Below are 25553 nucleotides of genomic sequence, written 5' to 3'. Positions count from 1 at the left end.
CCCTTGCCATAGTCACACACAGCTTCCCCCCTCCCACCCGCCCCAACAACTGGGAGTGAAATTAACAAAGATGCCAGAAACTTCTCTTAACCCTGGAGGCTGAACCATCAGGGAACAACTAAGTTTAAACTGTTCTTATGCAGGAGGCAATCTCCCTGCTGCAAGCTAGAAGGAAGCCTCTGCAGCAGCTGCTGAGTGCCAGGCAGGGAGAAAGCACAGAGCCCAGCATCGGCAGCCTGGCTGGAGGAGGAGGAGGGAAGACAGAGCAAAATGTGACAGTCAGCCTGAAAAAGTGAAAACTTATTCCAATAGTAAAGTTTTATTACAGACAGTACTGGCAGTAGTAATAGTAGCTTTATTTTCTCTATCTGTGTCATGCAATGGGAGGGATCCATGATGTACGTAGGTGAGTTGCTTGCGATTCGATCATATGGGTAAGAAATGTAAATTACTTTCACTCCTGCCCAAATCCCAGGGCTCCCAGCCGCCTCTGCAGCTGGTAGCTCCGGGGTTAATTTAAAGGGCCTGGCTCCTAGCTTCAGCCGAATCCCTGAGCCCTTTAAATCCTGATTTAAAAGCCCCAGGATTTGAAGGCCCCACCTCTTCCGATAGAGGCCACGCCTCTTCCAGTTGAGGCCCCTCCTCCTCCGCAGCACTCTGGAGTACCGGTAAGTCCTTTAAGTTACTTTCACCCCTGGTCAATGCTGGGATTGGAGCCCAGTTGACAATAGTGACCTGGGTTCAGAGGAATCTTTATGAATATATGAGTAATCATAGGGCATGCTGGGTGAAGGTTAAGGAAGAAACCAGCATGTGATCTATGAACAAGGTGGATGTGTAATTCAACTTATTGGGGAGCAGAGTTTGTTCCCCTTTGAGCCCGAAGTCATTTACTTGGGGAAGATAAGAACTGTTAAATAAGACCTGAATAGAATTGGAACTGAGGGAATCATTTACTCTTGCATCTATTAGTTTTATCCTTTTAAAATTCTGATTTTTATGTTTAAAAAACCCCAAACCCATGAAGCCTCTAGCTCTGGATAGGTCAGATGTTAGAAGAAACTGATCTCTAAAGCAAAAGTATTAAGAGTAACCTAGGAGCACAAATCCCATTGAAAGTCCATAGAACTGTGTCAAGTCATTCTGAAAATTCCACCCCAGAATCTTCATCTTTGTTATTGTTCTATTGATTTAACCTTGAAGGGACAACTTTGGGCCTCAGGTGCACATGGCTGTGCATTCATAGCCTCATGAATAACAGTCTTGTAACATCACAAGCAGGGGCGGCTCTAGACATTTCGCCTCCCCAAGCACGGCGTCATGCCATGGAGAGCACTCTGCCGCTTGCCAGTCCCGCGGCACCGGTGGACCTCCCGCAGGCATTGCTTCAGAGGGTCCTCTGGTCTCGTGGCGCCGTGGGACCGGCGGACCCTCCGCAGGCACCCCATCAAAGGCACCCTCCCTGACGCCCTCCCAGCGACCAGCAGAGCTCCCCCTGTGGCATGCTGCCCCAAGCATGTGCTTGGCGTGCTGGGGCCTGGAGCCACCCCTGATCACAAGGGTACATTCTGGCCACTGAGGTAGAAATCTCTAAGAAGAGAGATCATCATACATTTTTCAGTGTTGATTGGTCAAATGCTCTCAATTACACAAGTGCAACCCTGTTAAGCTAGTGTAAGTCCACTGAAAAGTTATCTGAGTGAAGATCTGGCCCTTTTATTTCTAAAGTCTCTTAAAATGTGTTAGTTTCTTCTAGCTACATCTCATTAATGTTACAGTATGGGTGATAACCAGTAGGTGGCAAGCTTTACTGCAAAGTATTTAGTGTAGAAAATTCAGGGAATCCAATATATTCCATCTTCTGTTAAGTGTACCGCCAAGCATCTCACTTACACCAAAATGTCTTAACCATGGGGTAGAAGGTTTGGCACTAATTTCTCTAGTAATTAGATTAATATGGTGATGTTTTAAAGAGACTCAGATAATTACTTCATGTGTCAATCAGTCTAAAGTGATCAGTGCTTTGTTTGAAGTTTTCTAATGTTAAACATTAATTTTAAGAAACTCTGTCAGAGCAGGTCACTGCTCAAGTGATCTTAATTCATTGAGAATGCAAAAGGCTCATTCTTGGCAGAGTTTAGTTTGAAATATGTGAGGACTCATTAGGTTCTCTATATAAAGCTGCCAAAATCTAGCTTCCAAAAACATTTAAATGTTTCTTCACTTGCCCTGTTCTCCTTTCCTACTATGTTAAATTGAGACATTTTTCTCCTGATGGCTTCCATTTAGCACTCAACCTGAGCCATCCTATGCACCCATGTGCCCTTTTTCCGGGGTACGGGCTACTCATACCACAGGTCACATCCTGCACAGGTGGGTGGGGAGTAAGTAGATCCTTTACCTTAGTCTCCCCTACCACATATGCACTCACCAGCACACCTGGTAGCTGAAGCTGAAATAGACTTACCTCGTGTCCTCACAGCATGGGGTCGATTGCTGCAGCTCCCCCCATCGACTTTGCTTCCGCCTCTCGCTGAGCTGGAGTTCAGCAGTTGACGGGATAGCGATCGGGGAATCGATTTATCGCATCTACACTACACACGATAAATCGATCCATCACTACCTGCCAGATCGCTGGGTAGTGTAGATGTACCCTTTTTGAGTCACAGCCTGGTCCCTGCTGTGCTACTGGGGCAGCATGGCTACATGATGCCCCTTATTCAGAGGGAATTGCAAGGTGCCAATCTAGCTTGTAGAAAGAGAACATTGCTGTGTGTCAAACTGAAACTGGAAAAGAAGAATAAAGTGTGATTACACAGTCTGGACAATACACTAGGGGCCAGATCATGGACTACACATTGCGGCAAAGAACCACAAGGCCATGCAGATATGTGCTGTCCCAAGGAGAGCTACAGGAAGATGGTAGCAGTGCAAATGCTACAGCTTAGTAAGAATCCAGCTGCCTACCTTCTCAACAGGAAAGGATGCCATCAGACCATTGTGCATAGATTCTTTCAGGAGCTCCAGTCTGCCTAACCTGTTAATGCAAATTCTTGATCCTGGTCTGCAAAGCCAACCGAAGGGAAGTACTCATCCTAAGCAACGATGGCATCTCCATCCAGGACTGCTGTGCTCCTTGGGACTATACAGATAAAATCCAAAGCACATGAGAGAGAGAAAGTGCCCAGTTCTTTGTGGCCCTAAGGCCCCTTTATGTTGCCCTGACATAAACCAGACAGAAGCATCCCCCTGAGACTCTCCCCAGCTGAGCTGTTGACCTACCCCTCTTGTAGGTTATATAGTCAGAGCTAGATACAACTGCTCATTACTTAAACAGCCTAATTTCTTCAGATATCCTAATCATACAATTTCAATTAATGTAACTTTATAAACAGTTTGAAGAATGCATTAAGATCATATGGTCCTCAGAAGTGCCAAACATAGGTGCTAGTTTTCTTAAAGAACCCAGCTTCATTAACTCTAACAAACTAATTAACAGGTTTACTTGTAAATTCTCAGATAATGAATTCTATACTCAAGTAAGTTTGGGAGGATATGCTTCCCCCACCCTCATGTTCATAACTAGGAGGCTGAAATCCTTCTAGAAGTGCAAAAGTCAGCCTTAACTATGGTATCATAACCCATGCCTCCATAAAAAATTCCTTCCCATCTCAGATTCTATTCTGGGCAGGAGACAGTGGGAGGGGAGAAAACTGGTTTCCCCCCTGCCAGTCACATATTAAGAAGCAAAACCAAAACTCTTTTCAGGTCTTCTTTATACATCATAAAGAAACAAAGGCATAAAAAAAAACACGTTTTTCATTTGCAAGATACCTTAAAGGCCACTACTGGTTTTGGTCGAATCATGGAATGATTGTTAATATGGTATTGAGAACTATAATGTAATATGCACACACAGGCTACTTGTTTCATCAGATAATAATTAGGCCTTTGAGTCAATAAATATATCCATCCCTGGGTATGTGGGACCCACCCTCCAAATTGGTATATTTTATTTTCACAAATATCCAGAGCTTCTCTACACATCTCATAAAGAGGAGGCCACATGAGGAGGCACAGCTCACCTCTCTGATCTCCTGATGTGTCACTGTGCCACAGTTCCTACTATAGGCATGCTTTTCTGGTAAGATGATCTGAGGCTTTGTCCCTCTGGCTACAGCAAAAGTCCAGTCCTTGCAGGACAAAACGAGGGAGTCCAAACCAAATAAGGCCTCTTGAACCCTCCCTCAAACAACCAAAAACCAAAACACTGTACAAGCCCTTTTGTCTTCTGAGACTGACCTCATTGGCCTTTTAGTCTCCCCAGATGAACAGCCCTACTCCTTCCATCTCAGTGAAGAGGTTCCCCAAGTCTTTTGTACTACAGGCTGACTACTGTTTCCATTGCCTTCCCAGGCTAAAAAGTTTTTTTTAAATCTCCAGGGCTCTGCAAATAGTCCACCTCCCATCAGTGGCAGATCTCTCTCTGGACTGACTGGCAGCTCACACTTTGCAGGTGGGACAGCTGAGGTGTCAAGGAACCTCAGCTCTCCTTTTCCTTCGGTTCCAGTGTAGGGACCCTGAGAGTGAAGTGGCTGTCTCATTCACTAACACCCCACACTGCCTCACTTCCTACACTGCCAATCCCTTCCTCAGGCCTTCAAAGGCAGTTCCCTCACAGACTCTGTTCTTGGCTCCCTTTCTACAAGAAACTCCCCTGGCTTTTGGTGGATTTCCCCAGCCTGCCATTATTCTACCCCAGGAGTCTCTCAGTAGTGAGCTAATTATCACTGATCTGTCTCCACAGCCTAGTTATTGATGAGCCTCCCAGCTCATTGCTTCTCCTACCAATACTATCTACCCCACCCCATGAGCAGGCTGCCTCTTATATATCCTAGATGGCCTGCCTCTCAGTCACCTGCTCTCTGGACTGTCAGTCCCAAGAGCCAAGAAGAGATTAGAGACAGGTGATAGTTGAGCCTGAATTCTCTTTAAAGGGACAGCTCACCCACATACAAGGAACAACATATTATTAAATATAACATTCTACCATTCATCATCAAGTGCTACAATACAACAAATGTATACTGCCTACTTCTAAAACAGGGCTCCACAGCAAAAATTGAAAGGAAAAAAAAGACTAATATGATGTATTCAGACCAGGACTGCAACACAGATTGTTTAATATAATATGCATTCTCCAGCACACATGCATCTTTTTTGTCTCTTGACTCATTAGCCTCTTTCAGCTTTATTTAGTAGCTTCTCAGCCAAGATGTGACAGCATCTTTTTTTCTGATGTATAAATATGGATTTTCCCCTCCAGTAGTATACTTTTTTTAAATTTAAACAGCTTTACTGCTTTTATTCTGACTCCAGAATGATGCACAGTTCCAGGGGTACTATATTGTCCTCACTGAAGAAGTTCTGTTCTACTCAAATGTTCACTAGACATTACAGTATTTGTTCATAGCATGGTGGCAACTGGTTACAAAAAAGCTGCATTGGATAAAACTAATCTAGTAACAGTTTAAACATTATACACATTTTAAGCTTTTAACTTATTTCTACATCTTCTATTTTCTTTCATGGGCTGTGTGTCAATAACTAACCACCCCTCCTCATTTTCACTGCCTACTGATTGCCTACTGGTTTAGCAGGAGGCAATCACAGAATTGCTTCCTCAGGCCCTGAGTCAGCAGTCCATTCCTGTTCAACAAAACACCTAGGGACAGGTTTACATGCTTTGCTGGCTAGGGATGAACTTAAACATATGCTTAAGTGTTTTGCTGAACTGAGGCCAGGGATAACAGACATCCTGCAGCAACAGGATCATCTCTGTTGACATCTCTTCATTGACCCTCTCAGACCTTACAAACTAAGCTGAGGGTGAGTCAGATCAGACCTGAATGAGAGAACTCCAAGGTGCTGAAGGAAGTGGTGCTGACTGTTCCCTGGGTGGTATTATTTCCTCTGAATTAGTCCTGAAGTAATGCCTTGTGATGATAGGGTCAATGAGCTGTTTCATTTTGGAAGACAGAGGTCTTTAAGTCCTGACTATTAATGAGCAAGAAAGATCACATAGCACTTTGTAAGAAGAGAGTATTAACCCAGGTAATTCAGCTAAATTTCTGTTTATCTAATTCTTTGTGCTGTTTCAGTTGGATAAAGTATTCTTCACTTGTTGCCCTGAACTGATACTGTGTTCAGTTAAATAATTGCCGCGTCTCCCTTCTCCCCCACAAGTGGCCGCATCCAGTGGTGGATGAAGGTATCTCTTTGTGTATCAGTTTATTAAAACACATTGGGATCCTTTGAGATGGGTGACAGGGGAAGGATCATTTGATGATTACCCGCTCTGTTCCCTTTCTCTGAAGCAGCTGGCATTGGCCATTACTGGAAAACAGGACTAAATGGACCTTTGGTCTGACCCAGTATGGCTGTTCTTATGAAAGATGCTGTATGCATGCAAGACTATTATCCCTCCTAATAAAATCAATTTAGGATCCAGTCTTCCATATCACATGCATTCCAAACCACTGGCTGACTGTACTAATGTTCACTGATGGTTGGGTCAGCATTGTGTTATTGGTATTAGGCGGTGAGTTTGCAAATCGTGCTGCTGCCAAAGGTCTCTGGAAGGGATGGGTAATAGGAAATTATACTCTGTTCATGCTGTGGTACTGTTTTGTATTGAATTCATTGCCACCTCATCCCCCAACTCTATTTTCTTTTCAACAGTGAAAAATTACAAGAGAGAGGTGGAGTTTAAAACATTATACTTTCTTATTTACACTGCTCTGGAAGTTTCTCAGTAATTTTTGTGTTTCCTTCCTAGAGTCAATTAGCATAAGAAATGATTCCAGGTGCCTGTCAAACTCTTGCCAAAAGAACTCTACATGTGATGCTGCTGCTAAGGACGATTCTTGCCGCTGTGCAGACACAGTTGATATTTTGGGGAAAGACTGCAATAAAACTGATGATCCTTGCACCTCAAACCCTTGTCTTCAAAATGCTACCTGTTTAAGCACTGCAGGAAACCTCAGCTTTACTTGTGAATGCCACACTGGAACTACCTGTGAAACAGCCATCAGCCTCTGTGACACAAACCCTTGTAGACATGGAGGCACTTGTCAGAATGGCCTGGCTGGCCCTACCTGTGTTTGTAGTGCAGGATACACGGGCATGCTGTGTGAGACCTACTTCAATGTGTGCATTTCTAATCCGTGCCACAATGGAGCATTGTGCAGGGAAGGAATTGACGGGTACTCCTGCTACTGTGTCCCAGGCTATCAAGGCAAGCACTGTGACCTGGAAGTAAATGAATGTGATTCAGATCCCTGCTTGAATGGGGCTACATGTCTGAACCAGATAGGCAAGTATGACTGCATCTGCCCAGCTGAGTATATGGGTAAGCTCTATTAAAGACATCTTTTTTTATTTTGACATGCAGAGCAGCTTTAGTTTATGTTCCAAGATATCTTTCTTACTATTTACGCACATTTTCGTAACAAAGTCAGATCAAGTTCTCTGCTGAGTGCTGCTGCTTTATGAGTTATCACATGAGGTTTTGGTACTGGTGCTAGAGATGGAAGGATTCAGGAAGTTTCATATTACACAAAATCTAGAGAACATTTGACAAAGATCAACCTACTTCACAGATTGAGTAACTTTCCTCTTAAAGCAACTTAAACTGGATGTGCTCAGAATGCTACACCATGTATTTTGCTAATCAAATAAAATCAGGTATATTATATCTTCAGGCACAGAATGTTTCAAGACTTCAGATGAGATCCCCTGGACTGGATTTATTTGCCGAGCATGGCAGGCAATGTCTTTGGCCTTTGCATTTGCTTTTCAGGATCCTTTTCTTCTGCCTTCACAGCCCATTCTCTCTCACTTTATCCTCTGCTGAGTTTCTTTTCCAGACTTTTTTTAAATGCTTGATTCAATCTCTCTCTCCTTCTCTCCATCCCCTTTCCAGCTCAAAGTCATCTTTCTCCTTCTCCACTTTATTGGACCTCCATGTTCACTTGATTTTTCAGTCACTTTCACGTACTGCCCTTTACCCTTCATATTGTTTACTTCCAGTTTCTTTCTGTGGTCTCTCCTAGTCTATACAACATATTGACCAACAGTTTCCCCTACCACTCATTTTCCTGCACCACTTCTTAACCAAGCACTTGCAACCTGTTATGTGGCTGACTCCCCAGTCAAACACCCTTCCTCAAAACCATGGGAAAGATTCTGAATGGAACACAAAGCTCAGAAAGGTCCCTCCAGCATGGAAACTGGGAACAGTTGTTCAGTGGGTCCAACGTATTCTAAAATGCATTTTTCACCCTCCTGTCATAAGTAGTCAGGTTGACCTTTTAAGTGATGCAGACTTCTATATTTAGAAAGTGCAGTTCAGAAGCATGGACATTTGTCCAAATGGTAGTTAGCATTACATTCGGCCATGCAAGAGACCTAGATTCATTACCCATGTCCAGTTCCTCATTCTTCAAGCTGCTGTTGGTTAAGACTGTTGGAGAGGCAGCTTATTCAGCCTTTGCTGCACCTTTTATCTCTGAGTTAAGACTATTAACAATGGGCCCACTTGATCAGATATTGCCCTGGTGTCATAGCACCTAAGTGTGGGTTAAGCGCCTTAGAACTATGATAGATGATTACATAGGTTTAAAAGGAAGATCACTGTGATAAAGCACCAAGCTAGAAGAAGTTCTCTCTGAAGGACTAGGGGAAAAAGTCTTTTACCTTTGAAGAAAAATAGCTATTTAGAGCGAAACTTTCATCCTTCCACTTTGATATGCACAAAACAAAAATGTGTATTCATAGTGTCTACAAAACCCACATTCGTTGCACATTGTGTCTGAACACACTTTTTTGTATTTGTTGTTCAGCTCCAGTGCCTGAAAAATTTGGCATTGTTAATCTTATTGAAAAACTAAAATCAATAAACTCCTTCATTATCTAATTGGATTTCATTTGATATCTTAAAGACAACATGGAGTTAGATAACAAAGCCACAAGGAAAAAAAAACAAAAACAAAAAAAACCACAACGCTGTTGGGTTCCAGCACAGCATTTTGAAGTAATGCCATTACATACAGCAACATTTTTCAAGACTGTGTCTCCTTAAATCAAGTGAGTTATTTTCTCTTGCTTATCATGTAATTCACTCTATGGGGAAGCACTTTCATGGTTCCAGGTCATTGCTTTAGTCGGCATTCTGATTTTGTGTAATAAACAGTCTCCTAGAATGCAGATCTTTGTTCTTGGATGGCATGGGGGGAAGGTTAGCAAGATCAGGCTAATAAAAAAAAGCAGCCAACAAGTTTTAATGGCTGATCTGTAGTGAGGTAAGGGGGGGAAAAATACCAGAGAGTATAAAAAAATTATAGTAGTTGCTTCAGCCGATTCAAATGAATAAGAAATAAAATATGTGGTTTAAAAGCCCATCCAAAAAACTCCACAAGGGAGGAGAAGTCAGAAGGTAAAAGCAGATTTCTGTTGCTGACACAGAATTCATTTGGAAGCCAGCCCTCAGTTAATATCCTTCATGTGCACAGAGAATGTTATTTGAAGGAAGCTTGTTGCCTTCCTGCCACCCTGCTGCTACCAGTGGGTGTCTCAGCCCAGGCCAAAGGATGTGAAAACTACAGAACTAGGGGAAAGCTGAAGAGGAGAAAGAAAGAAAAAACCTATTAGCAAGCAGCATGGCTACTCTGAAATGATCAGACTTGACCCAGACCTCCTGTTGTACTCAGGAAGCTGTAGTTGTTTAACCTGTGCTATTAGCTCGATCCAGGGCTGGGTCTGGATCTATAGCAAAGAAGATCTGCTTGAAGCAAAGAGGATATACTTTAAGGAGGGGTGGGGGGAAGAGACACATAATAAAGAGCGGAAAAAAAGGGAGAGAAGTGAAAAATCAGAGCAACACAGATTGGAGGAAGCCCACTCTGCTGGAGTCAGACTCCTTTTATCCCAGAGCTCTGCTGTTTCCCAGACTAGGTCTCTCTGCTCTTCCCAGAATTAAGGACTATCATTCAGATGATATGTCTACACTGCAATTAAAAACCTGTGACTGGCCTGTGCTAAGGGGCTGTTTAATTGTGGTGTAGGCATTCAGGCTCAGGCTGCAGCCCAGCTCTGGGACCCTCTCCCCTTGCAATCAGTACAATTAAAAAAAAAAAAAAAGAGTTAAGAGGTGGAGGAAAGAGGTGGAAGCCAAGGAAGGAAAAGAGGTTTCATATACAAAGCAGAAGAAATCACACTGTTTTGATGTACAACTCAGGCATGGCTTCCAGCAGCAATGAGGCTAATAACAATAATTCTATAAAAGGAGTAGTTGACTGTTTCTACAGCATTAAACTACCAGCTTTTGAAGCCTACTTAACCAAATGATTTATCAGAAGCTGTTTTTGTTATTTTCTGCACCTTGCTGTGAGTTGTGTTAAACGCATAAGCCAGAGGGATTATTGGATGAAAGCCCTTAGGTGTCCCCACTGGTAATAAAAATCCTCATTTACTCTGTCAGAGGATCTTGCCAACTGTTATTATCCTGGCCTGACACTATGAATCACAGTGGGAAGTCATCCAACCTCATCTCATTTCCCTAGGATGTTAAAGAGGTTATAACTTTTGATACATAGGTGGAGAATGCACAGTAAATCTACAGCAGTAATGTTAACCAAATGCTGGAGTGACTTGCTTTAGTTGCTACCAGTTTCATGGGCTTTCACTGCTACTTTGTGTGATTGGTATGTTGCATGCAATTCCTAAAATAGCTGAGAAATCTCTCACATCATTCTTACACAAATGGGAGAGCTGAAGAGCTGAAGAATGGAAAAATTTATCATGAAATCTCTATTTTACTATGATAATGCACTGCATGTGTGAAATTATGTAGAAGACGTGTCATACAACTGTTAAATAATGAAGTTCAATTGGTTTGTCAAACCTTTCCTGGATATGCTGGCAAAATGCAATATTTCTCCATTGTACTGAATTACACTTTCATTTCACTTAAGCAAACAGAGCATGGTATAAGAGTCTGCTCCTTGCTGATAGCCAGTCACATTTATCTTCTTACTGCACACAGTTGAAACCAATCTCCCATTGCCAGTAGGCAAACATTTAAGTGTAAATGATCAAATATGTATACTGCAGTTCCAAAAATAAATCCTACTCAGAGACAACAGAAAAGGCCATTTTGATTGCACTTGGCAACAGATAAAATAGATCTAATAGGCCAAATTCATCCTAGGTGCAATTCCATTTACTGCAGTAGAATTGTACTTGAGATGAATCCGGCACAATGTGAGGATATTATTGCATGCCCAAAACTAAGTCCTCACCTCCTTCACTCTGCCTTTTTGCACTGATGTAGTATTTCTAGCAGTAGTGGACATGCCAGACCAGTATTTAAAGTAGCTTTTAAAACTCCATCTTCCTTCCATGTTGTGTCAGGGCATTGCAGCTATGATGCACTAAAGTTATTCACTTGTAATGCTCTGTGATTGCACACATGTATTGACACTATGACTGCTAGCAAATATAGATATGTGCAGTATGGATAATGACCAACTGCTCCAAAGACATAGAACTCCTCTGAGACAAGAGTTTTCTCTTAATTTTCAGTGGTACAAGAGGCAGGATCCACTTTTCAAGCTAGTCACTAGAAGGTAAGATACTTACACAGAAGATACGGTATGCTACAGGAGGGCTGACATAGTCCATCCAGCACAGGGCAGTTGTACTCCTCCGTACAAGTCAGTTTATAATGTCTGACCATTCTTTCACCCCTGCCATGCTTGGGCAAAATGTAATTTAAAGGCCAAAGTTTTCAAACTTGGGTGCCTGTTGTCAGGCACCTGGCTATGTGACCTGATCCAGTTTCAGAGTTTCTGAGAACCCATACAGCTCCCACTGAAATTAGAATGGGAGCACTCAGCACCTCTGAAAAAAGTTAGCTCACTTATATGCTTAAATAGGGATTTAGGTGCCTAACTCTGAACACCTAGTGTGTTGCTTTATAAAGCCCCACTAAACATTTATCATCTTCTGTCCTCCCTCTCTCCTCACTGGGGCTGTGCACGCAGGTGAATATTGGTGTTCAGTTTTTTAATTAGCTAAGAACAGGATGAGTAATGGGCCTGGTTCTGCAGAGCACTTATGCATGTGATTAACTTAAGATGTGTGAGCCATCCCAATAATTTCAATTCAGGCTACTCAAGTACACTGAAGTTAAACACGGGCTTAAATGTTTTGCTGGATCAAGGGCTGAATGTCTTTTCTTTTATGGGTTAGGCCTGTACAATATGAATGGAGGTTTCTGTTGGTGCAGTTTTATTTTAAAAATCTTTTTGCCATATTTTGGACAGCATTACAGTTAAACACAGATACATATCTTTCTTTTCTTGTTCTTACAATGTCATGCTTTTGGATGTCAGCCCCACAATGCATAGCATATCACATTGGGTAGATACATTGAAGTGGGAGAGGAGTTTCTGAAGCACCTGGTCACTGGAGTTAATGGACCAAAGACATGACCCAATGTAGCAAAGCCAATGTTCTTGTGTTAATAATCAGGCTGTCCTCTCGCCTGTAATTTTAAATCTGGTTGAAGTGAGATTTTTGCACTAGTTTCATTTTGTCACATGGTTTCCAGTGTTTGGAGCAAGCTATTAATGAGCTCTGGCAGATTTATGATCATTAGACATAGTTCTGCAAACATTTTTTGCAAGCTCAATTATTCACAGGGCAGCAACCATGGAGGAATTCCTTGCTGTATCTGGATGAAATGCACGTTACCACAAAATGTTAGGAGATTGCTCCAGTTGTAGGATCTAATGCTACACTCCTCACTTATGCAAAACTCCCTCTGAAATCAGTGGTTAATTGAAGCAATGAAGCCTCAGAATATTGTTCTGCATACATTGAAGACATGACCAATCATATTTTTAGAAAATATACTTCAACAACCTCTGATAATAATCCTAGTTATTTTATGTACCAGTATGTTTTTAAAGAACATTGTAAACCATCAGTGTTAGCATTTACTACTACAACTGTATTGAAAGATCCCATTTTCAAGGTTTATTCTAATTTATTGTGATAGCTCCAGCTGTAACACAAAATTTTACAAATGTGCTGAATTTGTTTTAGGCCTAATTAAGTCAGCAACCAAGTCATATTGAGTCTAACACAAGCAGCCTAAAGGTTTGGGGAAAATACTCTTAATCCAAGTGTACGTATCACTCAGTGCATCATGTACACTATCTGTAAATACATAGTTATTTTAAAACTGGAAATTTACAGCCAGTTGAGAACCTTTTATTCAATTAAATGAGAACCTATTCATTGTGCCATTGTGCCAGATATTACAAAACATATCTATGGATAAACAGTATCAACAAGTTGTTTTCAGTTATCCCCGCATAAATCTGGAGTAACTCCAAAGAGTTAAGCCTGGATACATGTGGAGTGACTGACAGCATAATTTGGCCAGATATGTCAATGTAGGCAATTTTAATTGTTAAGTACTACTTGATATAGAAACTAAAAAATGTATGTTTCTACTCTGCAAAGAAACTGTAAAAATGCCAGCTTTCCTACCCAGTGAATCTTCAGACATAGCTCCTTACTTTAAATGAAGGGGGGGGGGGGAAATCACGGTTAATGCTACTAATACTGCAGTAACAACACAGTTACAGGAGAATAACCTGGATGCCATGATCGGTATTATTAATTGAGTATATACGAGAAGTAATTGATTCAGACATGGAACCCCACAAGGCTATTTCTGTAGGGCAATCTTTCAGATTATAATGGTGCTTTAAAATATATTATGGCCTACGAGCTGGGAAATTCATTTACAAACCAAACAGGATTTTTTTTTTAGTGCAAAAATAGTCCAATAATTTAACTACACATTTTCTTAAGTGTATGAAAATATTTTTCTCTGGACCTTATGCATGAAATGTTCAGAAATGGCCTCTAACATTACAATCCACCATTTCTGATGACAAGGGGTTTTAATTCTCAAATTGGGTAGTTTCACATAAGCACTCAATGTGCATCTGCAAATACAGTTTACACTTGTAATACTGAGTTTTGCATATGCAAGAGCTGGGAAATCAAATGTGCATGTTTCGTTTTAGAGGGTTATAAATATTTGCTGCTATACAGGAAGCCTGAGCATTGATTGAATAAGAGTTAGAAAGTTAGAAATAGAAATGTATTATAAGAAACATGACAGATTTAACCCAAGGTACATTATGTTATGTCTGAATATAACAGCATGGTACCCAAGTGCTGCTGCCTGGCTGGGTGTGTCTACAGTCTTTAAACCATCTCAGCCCTGGTATTCATAGATTCATTGACTTAAGGTCAGTAGGGACCATTATGGTCATCTAGTCTGACCTCCTGCACAACGCAGGCCACAGAATCTCATCCACTTACTCCTGTAACAAACCCCTAGCCTATGTCTGAGTTACTGAAGTCCTCAAATTGTGGTTTAAAGACCTCAAGGTGCAGAGAATTCTCCAGCAAGTGACCTGTGCCCCACGCTGCAGAGGAAGGCAAAAAACCTCCAGGGCCTCTGCCAATCTGCCCTGGAGGAAAATTCCTTCCTGATCCCAAATATGATGATCAGTTAAACCCTGAGCATGTGGGCAAGACTCACCAGCCAGCATCCAGAAAAGAATTCTCTGTAGTAACTCGGATCCCACCCCATCTAATATCCCGTCACAGACCATTGGGCATATTTATCTGCTAACAATCAAAGATCAATTAATTGCCAAAATTAAGCTATACCATCATATCATCCCCTCCATAAACTTATCAAGCTTAGTCTTGAAGCCAGATATGTCTTTTGCCCCCACTACTCCTCTTAGAAGGCTGTTCCAGAACTTCACTCCTCTAATGGTTAGAAACCTTGGTGTAATTTCAAGTCTAAACTTCCTATTGTCCAGTTTATATCCGTTTGTTCTTGTGTCCACCATTGGTACTAAGCTTAAATAATTCCTCCTTCCCTGATATTTATCCCTCTGATATATTTATAAAGAGCAATCATATCTCCCTCAGCTCTTTTGGTTGGCCTAACAAGCCAGCTCTTTCAGTCTTCCTTTCAGGTTTTCCATTCCTCAGATCATCCTAGTAGCCCTTCTCTGTACCTGTTCTAGTTTGAATTCATCCTTCTTAAACATGGGAGACCAGAACTGCACACAGTATTCCAGATGAGGTCTCACCAGTGCCTTATATAACGGTACTAACACCTCCTTATCTTTACTGGAAATACCTCACCTGATGCATCCTAAAACCACATTAGCTTTTTTAATGGCTATATCACATTGGTGGTTCATAGTCATCCTGTGATCAACCATTGAGCCATGAGCCCTGATACTGAGCCAGTAGTGGCCTATCCACTACTCCAGGTGCCAGCACAGGTACCCTAAGAATAGCAGCCACCCAGGGCATTGTCCTTTAACTAAACTGCTTTCAGTTTCCTAGGCCACTTCCTCATGGCTTCACCAATGCTTCACCCTTACCTCAAGGTGCATCTACGTTCAGGCCCAGCAGCCAGCCAAGAGCACTTTCTTACTGCCCTGGTCCCTGCCAGCACTGAGCTGTCCATAGTGCTACAGCTCCCTTTGGCCAGCCAGGGGCACAAACTACACTTCTTTGGCTCTAGCAAGGAACTGAGTCTGGGCTCCACAGCAGCTCCTTTAATACTAGCCTGCAACCCTCTGATTGGCTAGCCTCTTACAGTGTCACCTCCTGATTGGCTGCTTCCTGTGCAGTCTTTCTAGGCCTCTTGGAGGACTTAGCTCCACTGCTCCTTTTCTGGGATGGGTGTGGCAGGACATTGAGGCCTCCAGCAGGGGACCTCTGGGCCTAGTCCACCTCACCATAATGAATAAAACCCTTATCAAATGTCAGATGTTGACTATTAATATTGATGGAGGAATAGAACATCTTGGACATCCTGCCTTATACAATTTAGGAAACTGTATAGATAATAATTATAATTATCATTATCTGTGGAAAAGGGAGCTTTTATGCCTTCCTGTAGTTGTGCAGAGCGGGCGCTCCATTTAAGTCAATGGGGGGGGGTCTATGTAAGATAGGAATACAAGATTAGGTAAATTAAGATTTAGTGCAGAGACTAAGGCTATGGGGCAGGTACAACATCACATGATGCAGACTTCTCAATCCCATCATTCCATGGGCAGCCGACTAGATTGCCAGCTACTTTTCAACCAATGTGTGTGTGTGGAGGGGAGAGAGTGTATGACACAGACTGTGTGTGCAGGGGGGAAGAGACAGAGTGTGTGTTGGGGGAGAGTGAGTCTGTCACTCTAAATTCAGATGGCTGCTAGAAGGAACCAGTCATGAGGCAGGGGAAGGGGGACACCCCCGACATCAGCCCCCACCTCCCTCTCTGGCTCTGCACAGCACAGCAGTCTCTCTCTCTCTCTCTCTCTCTCTCTCACACACACACACACGTGCCCCTGCCTGCATGCCTCTGTGTTCCTAGTGCAGGGGTTGAACAGGAAGATTCCACGTTAATGATTTGGTCTTTCTTCGGGAGCTGAGAGGCAAGCTCAGCTGTCAGAACTTCCCAGAGCTTTGAAAGGGGAAGGGTGCATGCCTGCAGGGCAGCTGAGTTCAAAACAGTGAGCAGAGCGGTTACAGTGGGCATTGTGGGATACTAGGGGAGGCCAGTTATGGTGATATAGCAATATAACAAACTACATTGATACTTTGTCACTTTAAATTTGCTGTAAAAACCTTTATGCCTCTTGTCAAGGTGGTTTTATTTTGCCACTGAAACTGCAGAGTTTTGTCACCAAAAGTGGCATCACACTGTGTCCACCTCCACTGTTTCATTGCCAAAAGCTGCCTTTTGGTGACAAAACTCTGCAGTGTAGACAAGGCTAAGTGGTGCTGATGCTATATATTTCATTGATTCCTTTGGCAGACCTGGGCATGAGTCTGGAACCAAACTTTCTCAAGCTTTGGGTATGTTCAGATCTGGAATTTTGTATGTTCTACAACCTGGTTTTAAATCTGACCATTGATGGAGGCTATAGAAAGCTTATAGAAAGCTTTTCAAAGCTATCTTGGCAAACAGGGGACTATGAAAAACAGATCATTTGTCTAAGAACTATTTTTGGTTTTTTAAAAATAATGTGTGATAATTCATTATTTTTATATTGCAAATGTTGCCATCGCCTGACCCTACCTTAATTTTTTTCCCCTCTGTGCCTGGCTGCACTGTAACATTCTGCTCCTTTTCAGAATTATAGCTCTAGCAACAATTTTTTTCCAGTGGGAGTTTCCCATCATATAAGAAATATTAATGAGCTCTAAAGTCATGATATAAGACATGCTGTTAGGGTTGATAATTACAAGCAGGATACTTGCTGAAAGTGATTTGATTCCTATTGTATATGCCTGTCTGTGGCGCTCTCAAATGCCACAAATTTGAATACAGTACAGAGACACTGCTATTTTGTCTGTGAGCAAATGGCAAGGAGATAAGCAGCTGAAGGTCAGAGCACTGCACTATTCTCACTGCTGCTTTCAGCAAGATGAGTGCAGACAACACCTATCATAGCTAAAATGAAGCATACAGCCCTTCTGGAACTAAAGAACAAAAAGCAGAAAGTAGATTTGTGGAGGGAATTAGGATTCCATGGGCAGTATTTGTATGATGTTTGCAGAGGCTATAAAACACAGTTTTGTCAGAGCAACACAGGCCTGGCTTCTGTTCTGGGCAGCGTCATGAACTTCTGGTGTGACCCTGGGTAAAACTTGAGTCATTCAGGCTGATAGGTTGCAACCCTGCTTATATTGACTTTAATATCAGGCTGAGGCGGCATTTCAAGATCCTTGAGTAGGTGCTGCCAAACCACTAGTCATTACTACTACTCCTAGCTATTGAGTCAAAGGTGATTTTAAAATGGACCTGAATAAAAGGAATCTATTTGTTTTGTAAAAATATTTGTGATGAGACTTAGGTTTAACCGGACATTGGGGTTAGTCAAATTCAGCACGAGTTCAAAGTTCAGTAAAAACAAAAGTCAACAAAGTCTAATTCTCAGCAAGCAGAATATTGCACATGGAAACTCAAAGACTGGGATCAGTCTGAGGGAAATCTCCTTCATTGCTCTAGTCCTGGTCCTAGCAAGGGTGGGAGCACTGGAGTAGAAAGGCTGCTGGGGTTATCATCCCTATGTCACCAAAACTCACTTAGAGCTCCTATCCTTGCTAGCATCAGCAAAGTCACAACAGTAGATGAGCATGAGTAGGCGATCTCCTTGAAATCCTCAGTGCAGACAAGGTCAGAGCACTGTGCGTTGGGAACAGAACCGAAATGAGAAGGATGAACTCACCATCAGCTGGCTGAGAGCAGAGCCACAACAATTTATGAAGGTGAGCAATAGCCCAAATCCAGGCATCTGCCCCCTCTGTATCTTAGCATTGCCACAAAACAGGACTAAAAAGGCAAATGAAAGACAAAAGGAACTCCAATCACTGATGAGCAAACAAGAGATTTGTTTTACCCCAGGCTGTTGTTTTAAATTCAAGCCCCTGCATAAGTAGGTAATGGGGAAGAGAGCCCCAGGCTACACCTCATGCAGAGGACAGCCATAGTGTGGCTGAAGAGCAGAGACCACACTTCATCTTAGTGCCTCTACTGGCATTGGCTGCCTGAAAGGGAGCAGGGTGAGGGAGGGGCAAGTGTGGAAGGTGGAGCACAGCATGCCCTCTCCAAGAGTGATGTAAGTGCTATGTTGGTGTATGCTGCTGGGGAGTCTCTACAAGGATTCTTACCCTCCAGTACACATTGCATCTCTCTCCAAGATGCTCATGCAGGCATACAGGTCACACTCTAGCCCTGACTAATGAAGGTGAGGCCAGCAGCATTAAATCAAGGGGGAGGGATAGCTCAGTGGTTTGAGCATTGGCTTGCTAAACCCAGAGTTGTGAGTTCAATCCTTGAGGGGGCAACTTATGGAACTGGAGTAAAAATCTGTCTAGGGATTAGTCCTGCTCTGAGCAGGAGGTTGGACTAGATGACTTCCTGAGGTCTCTTCCAACCCTGATATTCTAAGAGGTAAGCAATATGCTCCTAGGGGTCAGTGAGGATGGAACATGGTCTCTGCTTTTGAGTCCTTATGTCTACCTGCCCCCTTCTGGAACTCTAATGTATTGAATGACATCAAATACCAACTCCCACTAAATGCCAAGGGGAGTTGGGCACTTAAGTCTTCTAAGGCCCCTTTGCAAATCCCAGCCTCAATTCTCAAGCAACAAAACCCCCATTGGCTTCAGTTTTCAACAGATGAGCAATGCACACAAGCAGCACGAGAGGGAACTTTGGAATTATAGATAGGTAGTTGATCCTATACATTAAGGGCCGGATCCTACTGCTACTGAAGTCAAAGGCACAAAACTCCCGATAAGTTTAGTGGTTCAGAATCAGGGCCTACAAACCCAATCCTGTTCCTACTGAAATTAATAGAAGTTTAGCCTTCAGTTTAGACTTCAGTATTGTTATTATTGTGTTGTGCTGCCACCCAGATATCTTAATCAGGACTCCACTGTGCTAGTCACCGTACCCACAATTAATATAAAGAGACAAAGAGCATACAGTCAAATCATATGACAAGGGAGGTGGATCAAACAAGCGTTGAGGAAGGGAGAATAACAAGGTAACAGTAACACAGTTATGTTGGTTATAAGCCCACGGCCTCAGCTGGGAACAGGAGCAGACTTCAAGTACTAAAACAGTCTGTAATTTGAAAATAAATGGGCTGGATCCTTATCTGGTGTAAATTGTCATAGTTCTAATTTGCAGTAGCTGAATATCTGCCCCAAGGTTGTTGGTTTTTTATGTACCTGAAAAATGTGAGGAGGAGCCCTAATTTTTACTTGAAGATTCCACAGTCTGATTTAACAGATCTTAAAAGACATATCTATACCACAGATAAAACCATGTTGTGTTTAGGGACATCTTGTTCTAACACACATTTTATTTCTCATGTGGAATGGAGTCTGTCACTATGTTAGAATTAATAACCCAAGTCTTGACCATGAAAGCTGGATTCTGAAGAAGACCAAGCAAGACAGGAAATTGGATTTGACCTTTGACCTTCTTCACTCCCTGCAAAAACATATGCTTTTTCTGAATTACTGTTAGGAGCAAGGAAGCATTTCATTTTCTGCAAAGCCAAACAAAGGGAACATTTTGTAGATGTTACTCTGGTTGCAAGATTTTCTTATTTTTATGCACTTCTAATTTAATTTTTTAAATAATAAATATTATTTTTTTTCTGATGGTTTTAACCTGCCAACTGCAAGTGTTCTGCCAGCTACACTATCTCCACTGAATAAATGTAAGTTGCAAAATTTGGATGGCATAATCAAAGTTTTCAGTGGAATCCCCTGCCCTCCATTTAGCTAACAAGAAAGCAATGGTGCTAAAAATGATATTAGGAGAATTTCCTGCTCAAAAGAAAAACATTACTTATCCAATAATACCAGCATCCCTTGGAATAGAAAGAAAAGGCTTTTTTTTTTTTTAACCTGCATGGTATCCTGAATCTGGGTAAACATACTTCAGAGTTGAGATAACTTTACAGAACATCCCAGAGGGGCTGTTACAATACAGTATCGTAACAGCCCTTCTGTTGTCAACAAGATATCTCACTCACTAGCAAATTTATGAATTGCAAAGGGCAAAGACCAACGCAATGAGACAATCTTCCAATTAATTCAACTAACTGTGAGGCCTACCAATAATGAGAGAGTTCCTTTAAGTGACTAGTTCCTCACAGATGCTATTAAATACAAATTTAGTTGTAACATGGTGTAAGTAATCTGAAAATTAAAGGGTTTAGTTTTCATGTGAATACTTAGATAATAAGATGTGATTGTAATTACCGTATTCCTTGTGAATGAAAGCTGTTCTGTTCTGTTCTCTTCTGTAAATTCCCCCAAATCTGCAAAAATGTAATCTTGCAATCCCTACTGAAGAGGCAAATTGTTTTCTAAAAGAGATACCTGCTTGAAGAAAGCTTACATAAATATGATATTTAAAGTCTTCCCAGAGAAAATCTGAAGAATTAACACTTTGCTAAACTTTTTTTTTTTAAAGGTATAAACTGTGAGCTGGAGACTGATGAGTGTTTGTCACAGCCCTGTCTAAATGGTGCAACCTGTCATGATACTTTGGGTAGCTATTTCTGTTCCTGTGCACTTGGATTCCTAGGTGAACTCTGTGAAATCAACATTGATGAGTGTGCCAGTCAGCCATGCCTCAATGGAGGGCAGTGTATAGATGATGCCAATCGGTATGTATCCTAGATATAGGATAACTTATTCACAAGAAGGACTGATGCTCTTTAACTTGAACACTAATAGATTGAAATAATATCTGGTTAGCGGAGATGTCAAATTGTTGATTTCATTTACTAAAAGAGAACCCAATCCTGCACTGACTTGAGTGCAAGTTTGGGGGCATTAAGAAATGCAAGATTGGACCCAGAGCTGGTAAACCAATGGGAGTCCACTGCAAAGACTGATTTGCTAGGTAGACTCCTCACATTTGTGACTTTACAAAGTGCTCTTTAGTCAACTCTGCACAACTATTATTTAAAGATGAATTCTGTGCCATTTTGATAAAACAAATCTTGAAAATCGTATTAATCTGCCAAAACTTCAGTTTCTTAATCAAGATGAGGAAGTATACAAAATATAACATGTTGGCATTGTTCAGCTGTCCACTTTGAAAGAATAGAAACATTAAAGAAAAGTGAAAGACAGGGTAACAGTAACCATAGTAATAGACATCACTAGGAAATGTGCAAGACATTTTACAGATATATAAGGCAACGAACCCAAAGCGCCTACAATCTGTGTAGATAAAGGACAGGAGAAAATGAAGGGAAAGCGTCAAGACTTACAAGCAAGTTCCTTTTGCTGAAATTAACTGATCCTACAAGGAGATCCAAGTGCAACCCAGGCAGGCCAAAAACCAGGTCTCGGCTCTTTGATGATAGTATTACGTACTGTACATGTAATTCCAAAAGAGGGGAAACTATACAAATATAAAATCTATATTATAGAAGTTAGGCTGGAAATGACCAGTTAGTTCAGCTAGGTAATTCCTCTGTCAGTACTGAATTGTTCCCTACCGTGTGAATTCCAGTTCTTAAGGAGCTATTTTGAAGGTACCAGTTATAAAGAAATCCATCAGAAAAGCCAGGTTGTTAAGAGCCTGGGCTTGACTTTAATTCACAAGGGGATAAGGATCATGTTCAAGCAATGAACTTTTGCACCATATTGCAACAGTACACTAACCTTGTAGAATTCCCTTTCTGTAGTACTGAATGACTCTGAGCAATACAAAGCAATTCTTGATTTTCCAGTGCAGCTCAAGCATAGTGGAGTGAGAGAAAGAGGTCACTTTGCATCTGACACCTGCTCAGCAGAGTCATTTAGAAAGCCTGAGACCTTTTGAGACACACATATTGTGAGCAGCAATAATGCTCATTCTAGCCAGACCAGATCACACTCATTTACCTAGCGGAGACCAAAACTGTGGCACATGTAGGAATGCTTTGAAGTAACTGATTATACTGCAGTGTTTCTGGAGGTCAATTTGGTAATCATAATGAAAAAGGATCTGCACACTAATTACATTAAAAAGGGGCTTGAACAGCAGAGCAAATTTGAAATACAAAGATAGTTAGCCAGTCCTTTTCTGCCATCCCTCCTCTTATTAAGGTGTTTGAGTTAGAAGAAAGCTCTTATTCTTCACATCCTTATTTCTCCTTTCTACCTCATCCTGCAGTGAAGTTATAATCCTTTGATGGGACAATCTACTGCTATGAACATGACTGTGAAGTCACAGATTTAGCATTATGAGCTATTTATTCAAACACTAGGCCAAATTCTTCCCTCATCTTCAGTCTTGAAGCCCTATTGCTTTCAGTGAGGTTACATGGGTGTAACATAGGGCAGAACTTGACACACTGGGCCCAGCCATCTTCTGAAACCAGTTTTGCATTTTACATTGACATCAGTAGATTGTCTGCTGATTTACACTGGTACCTAACCTGCACCCACAAAATACCAATATGTGCACACACAAAGTATAGTTGTGTGTGCTCAAAGGACCTGAACCAAAGCCTACTGAAACCAACGGAAATACTTTCAGAGGGATTTGAATCAGGCCGAAAACAAGCACTCCTCTGGACAAGTAGCTATTTTGCACATTGTGAGAACTGAAGTAAGGCACCCCCAGAAAAATCGGTCTGGTGACCTGTTTAAGGGAACACGGGGATTTCTCTTAGACGTGTACACCAATGAAATCACAGCCCTCGGCACTAGGAGGTATGGGTGGGGAATTTAGAGCCTCACTGGACTTTCTACCCACCCTGCCCTTCTTTTATTAATTATGCAAACCAAATCCTCTATACAAGTTAACCTCAAGGATCCCCTAGCAAACCATTGCAATGTGTAATAATTGAGTGTACATGAGAAATGGATACATATGCAGATTTGGCAGTGCCAGGAATGCTATTTGAAAATTCACTGTGACTTCATTTCTGGGTCAAGGAGAGGATGCGCTAAAGGGGGATAAATCCCTTCTCCAAATACAGATCTTCACCAAGCAGAAAATATATCAAGGAAACATATGAAAAACTAACAAAAGAAATGACATTTTTCTGTTCTGAGAATACTTTTAAGTGTTCCTCTCCGGCTGAAAATTATGTAGTTGATCAGAGAAGTCCTTCTCCCCACATTTGACTTCCCAAATTCCATACACACTGGACCAAATTCATCCGTGGTATAAGTCTACATACCCATTGGTTTTAGCGGTGTTATACACATGCTACAAATGAATTTTCCCCATTGTGAATTTTTTTCCTACCATCCAAAGAAATACTGTAGAATATCAATACTACAGTAGAAATATCACATTATGCTCTGGTGTTCAACAGCATTACTTGCTTCTCCAGAATAAGGCTTTGGAGTTAAACCCTGACATCACAAAACAAGTGTAGTCTTTTTATCTCAAGGCTAGAGATGTCATGTTCAGTCAGAAGTCTTCATGGTTTTAATTGCACAAAAGCCAATGGATTTTTTTTTCAAAATAAAGGAAATCTAATATAGTAGCTGAATTAATTTAGTTTCTGATGACATACACAGATCCCCTGTTCTTAGTAGATAAAGATGAAATGCAAATCACCCCAACCAGCATATTATAACTCAGCCATTTTGCAGAGGCCTGTCTTTTTGTATGGCATGTGTTGCATTAGGTGTTTACTTGGATCATGCCAAAAACATAGGAGGTATGACATATCATGGTACTATTACAAGATAGTGTGTGTAATGTGACACAGTTGGCATTTCTGAAATCAGCACAATGAATTAAAAAGCAGGCACTATTGATGGCCTGCTGATAGCTCACTACTGCACATATTCATATCTCATCTTCATGCACAAGCTACTTTATTTCTGAATGGAAAACAAAAGCTCTACACATTGTAAGACGCTGTGCCTCCCCTGAAGAGCTTACAGCTTAAATAGACCAGGCAGACATAGGTCAGTATAAGAAAGGAAGTATTATTAGGTACATTTTATAAATGGGGAACTGAGGCACCATGACTAGCCCAAGGTTACACAGGAAGTCTGTGATAAATCCAGGGATTGAATCCAGATCTCCTGAATCCCAGTCTAGTTCCTTAGCCAGAAGACCCAAGGCTGGAAAACAACCCTAGTTGAAAGTGTTATGAGTGTCTCAGTTAGGCGTGCAAGGCACTGTGCTTTTACATGATAATAAGTACTATTATTAGTTATTTCCCATGGTGCCCACAATGTGCTAGGTACAAACACAAGAGGAGGCACAGTCCCTGCCCTGATCTTTCAACTTTAAAAAAGAGTTTTCATTTTAAATGGGTCATCTCAGCATAGGATGCTATACAAAATGTTTCCAGTGTAAAAGCACTTCAGTCCAAAGATATATATGAGTCATCATAATGACTTCTAGCTGGACTCAGTGTCAGCCTTTTGTATTGCAGGTATAGCTGCAACTGTACCAGTAGTGGATTTATGGGCCTGCACTGTGAAATCTTAATTCCCTTATGCCAGTCCCAACCATGCCACAATAATGCTACCTGTGAGGACAGCGCTGAGAATTATACATGCCACTGTTGGCCAGGTAAGCTCTGCATTCTTACAAGCATTCTCCTTCCCTTTAAAGCAGAAATGTCCACACCACTCTACAGCTACAAGAAAACACGAACCTATATACATTTAAAAATATTGTATGTGACCAGCCTTGGAAAGAGTTCATGGGACAGAACCTTTGTATAGCTCCATTGGCTTCAATGGAACTCTGACAGTTTCTTCTTCGAGTGCTTGCTCATATTCATTCCAAGTAGGTGTGCACGCGCTGCGTGCACGTTCGTCGGAAGAATTTTCCCCTAGCAACACCCGGCGGGTCGGCAGGCGCCCCCTGGCGTGGCGCC

The 25553-nt window shown here is 41.7% G+C and overlaps 1 protein-coding gene across 2 annotated transcripts in view; it reads left to right on the top strand.

Moving 5' to 3' along the window:
* CRB1 (crumbs cell polarity complex component 1) overlaps window positions 1-25553 on the top strand; it is a 171244-nt gene that overhangs the window by 51906 nt on the left and 93785 nt on the right. Inside the window, exons 2-4 of one of the 2 annotated variants that reach the window (XM_032770888.2) lie at window positions 6839-7411; window positions 21173-21368; window positions 25104-25243. In XM_032770888.2, the coding sequence (XP_032626779.1) occupies window positions 6839-7411; window positions 21173-21368; window positions 25104-25243 (909 nt within the window). The remainder of the gene's footprint in view (window positions 1-6838; window positions 7412-21172; window positions 21369-25103; window positions 25244-25553) is intronic. The other variant, XM_032770890.2, reaches the window with a different exon arrangement.

The sequence above is a fragment of the Chelonoidis abingdonii genome, chromosome 7 (assembly GCF_003597395.2).
Source record: "Chelonoidis abingdonii isolate Lonesome George chromosome 7, CheloAbing_2.0, whole genome shotgun sequence".
NCBI lineage: Eukaryota > Metazoa > Chordata > Testudines > Testudinidae > Chelonoidis > Chelonoidis abingdonii.
The sequence above is the reverse complement of the archived record's forward strand: the minus strand, read 5'-3'. Positions and strand labels throughout refer to the sequence as shown.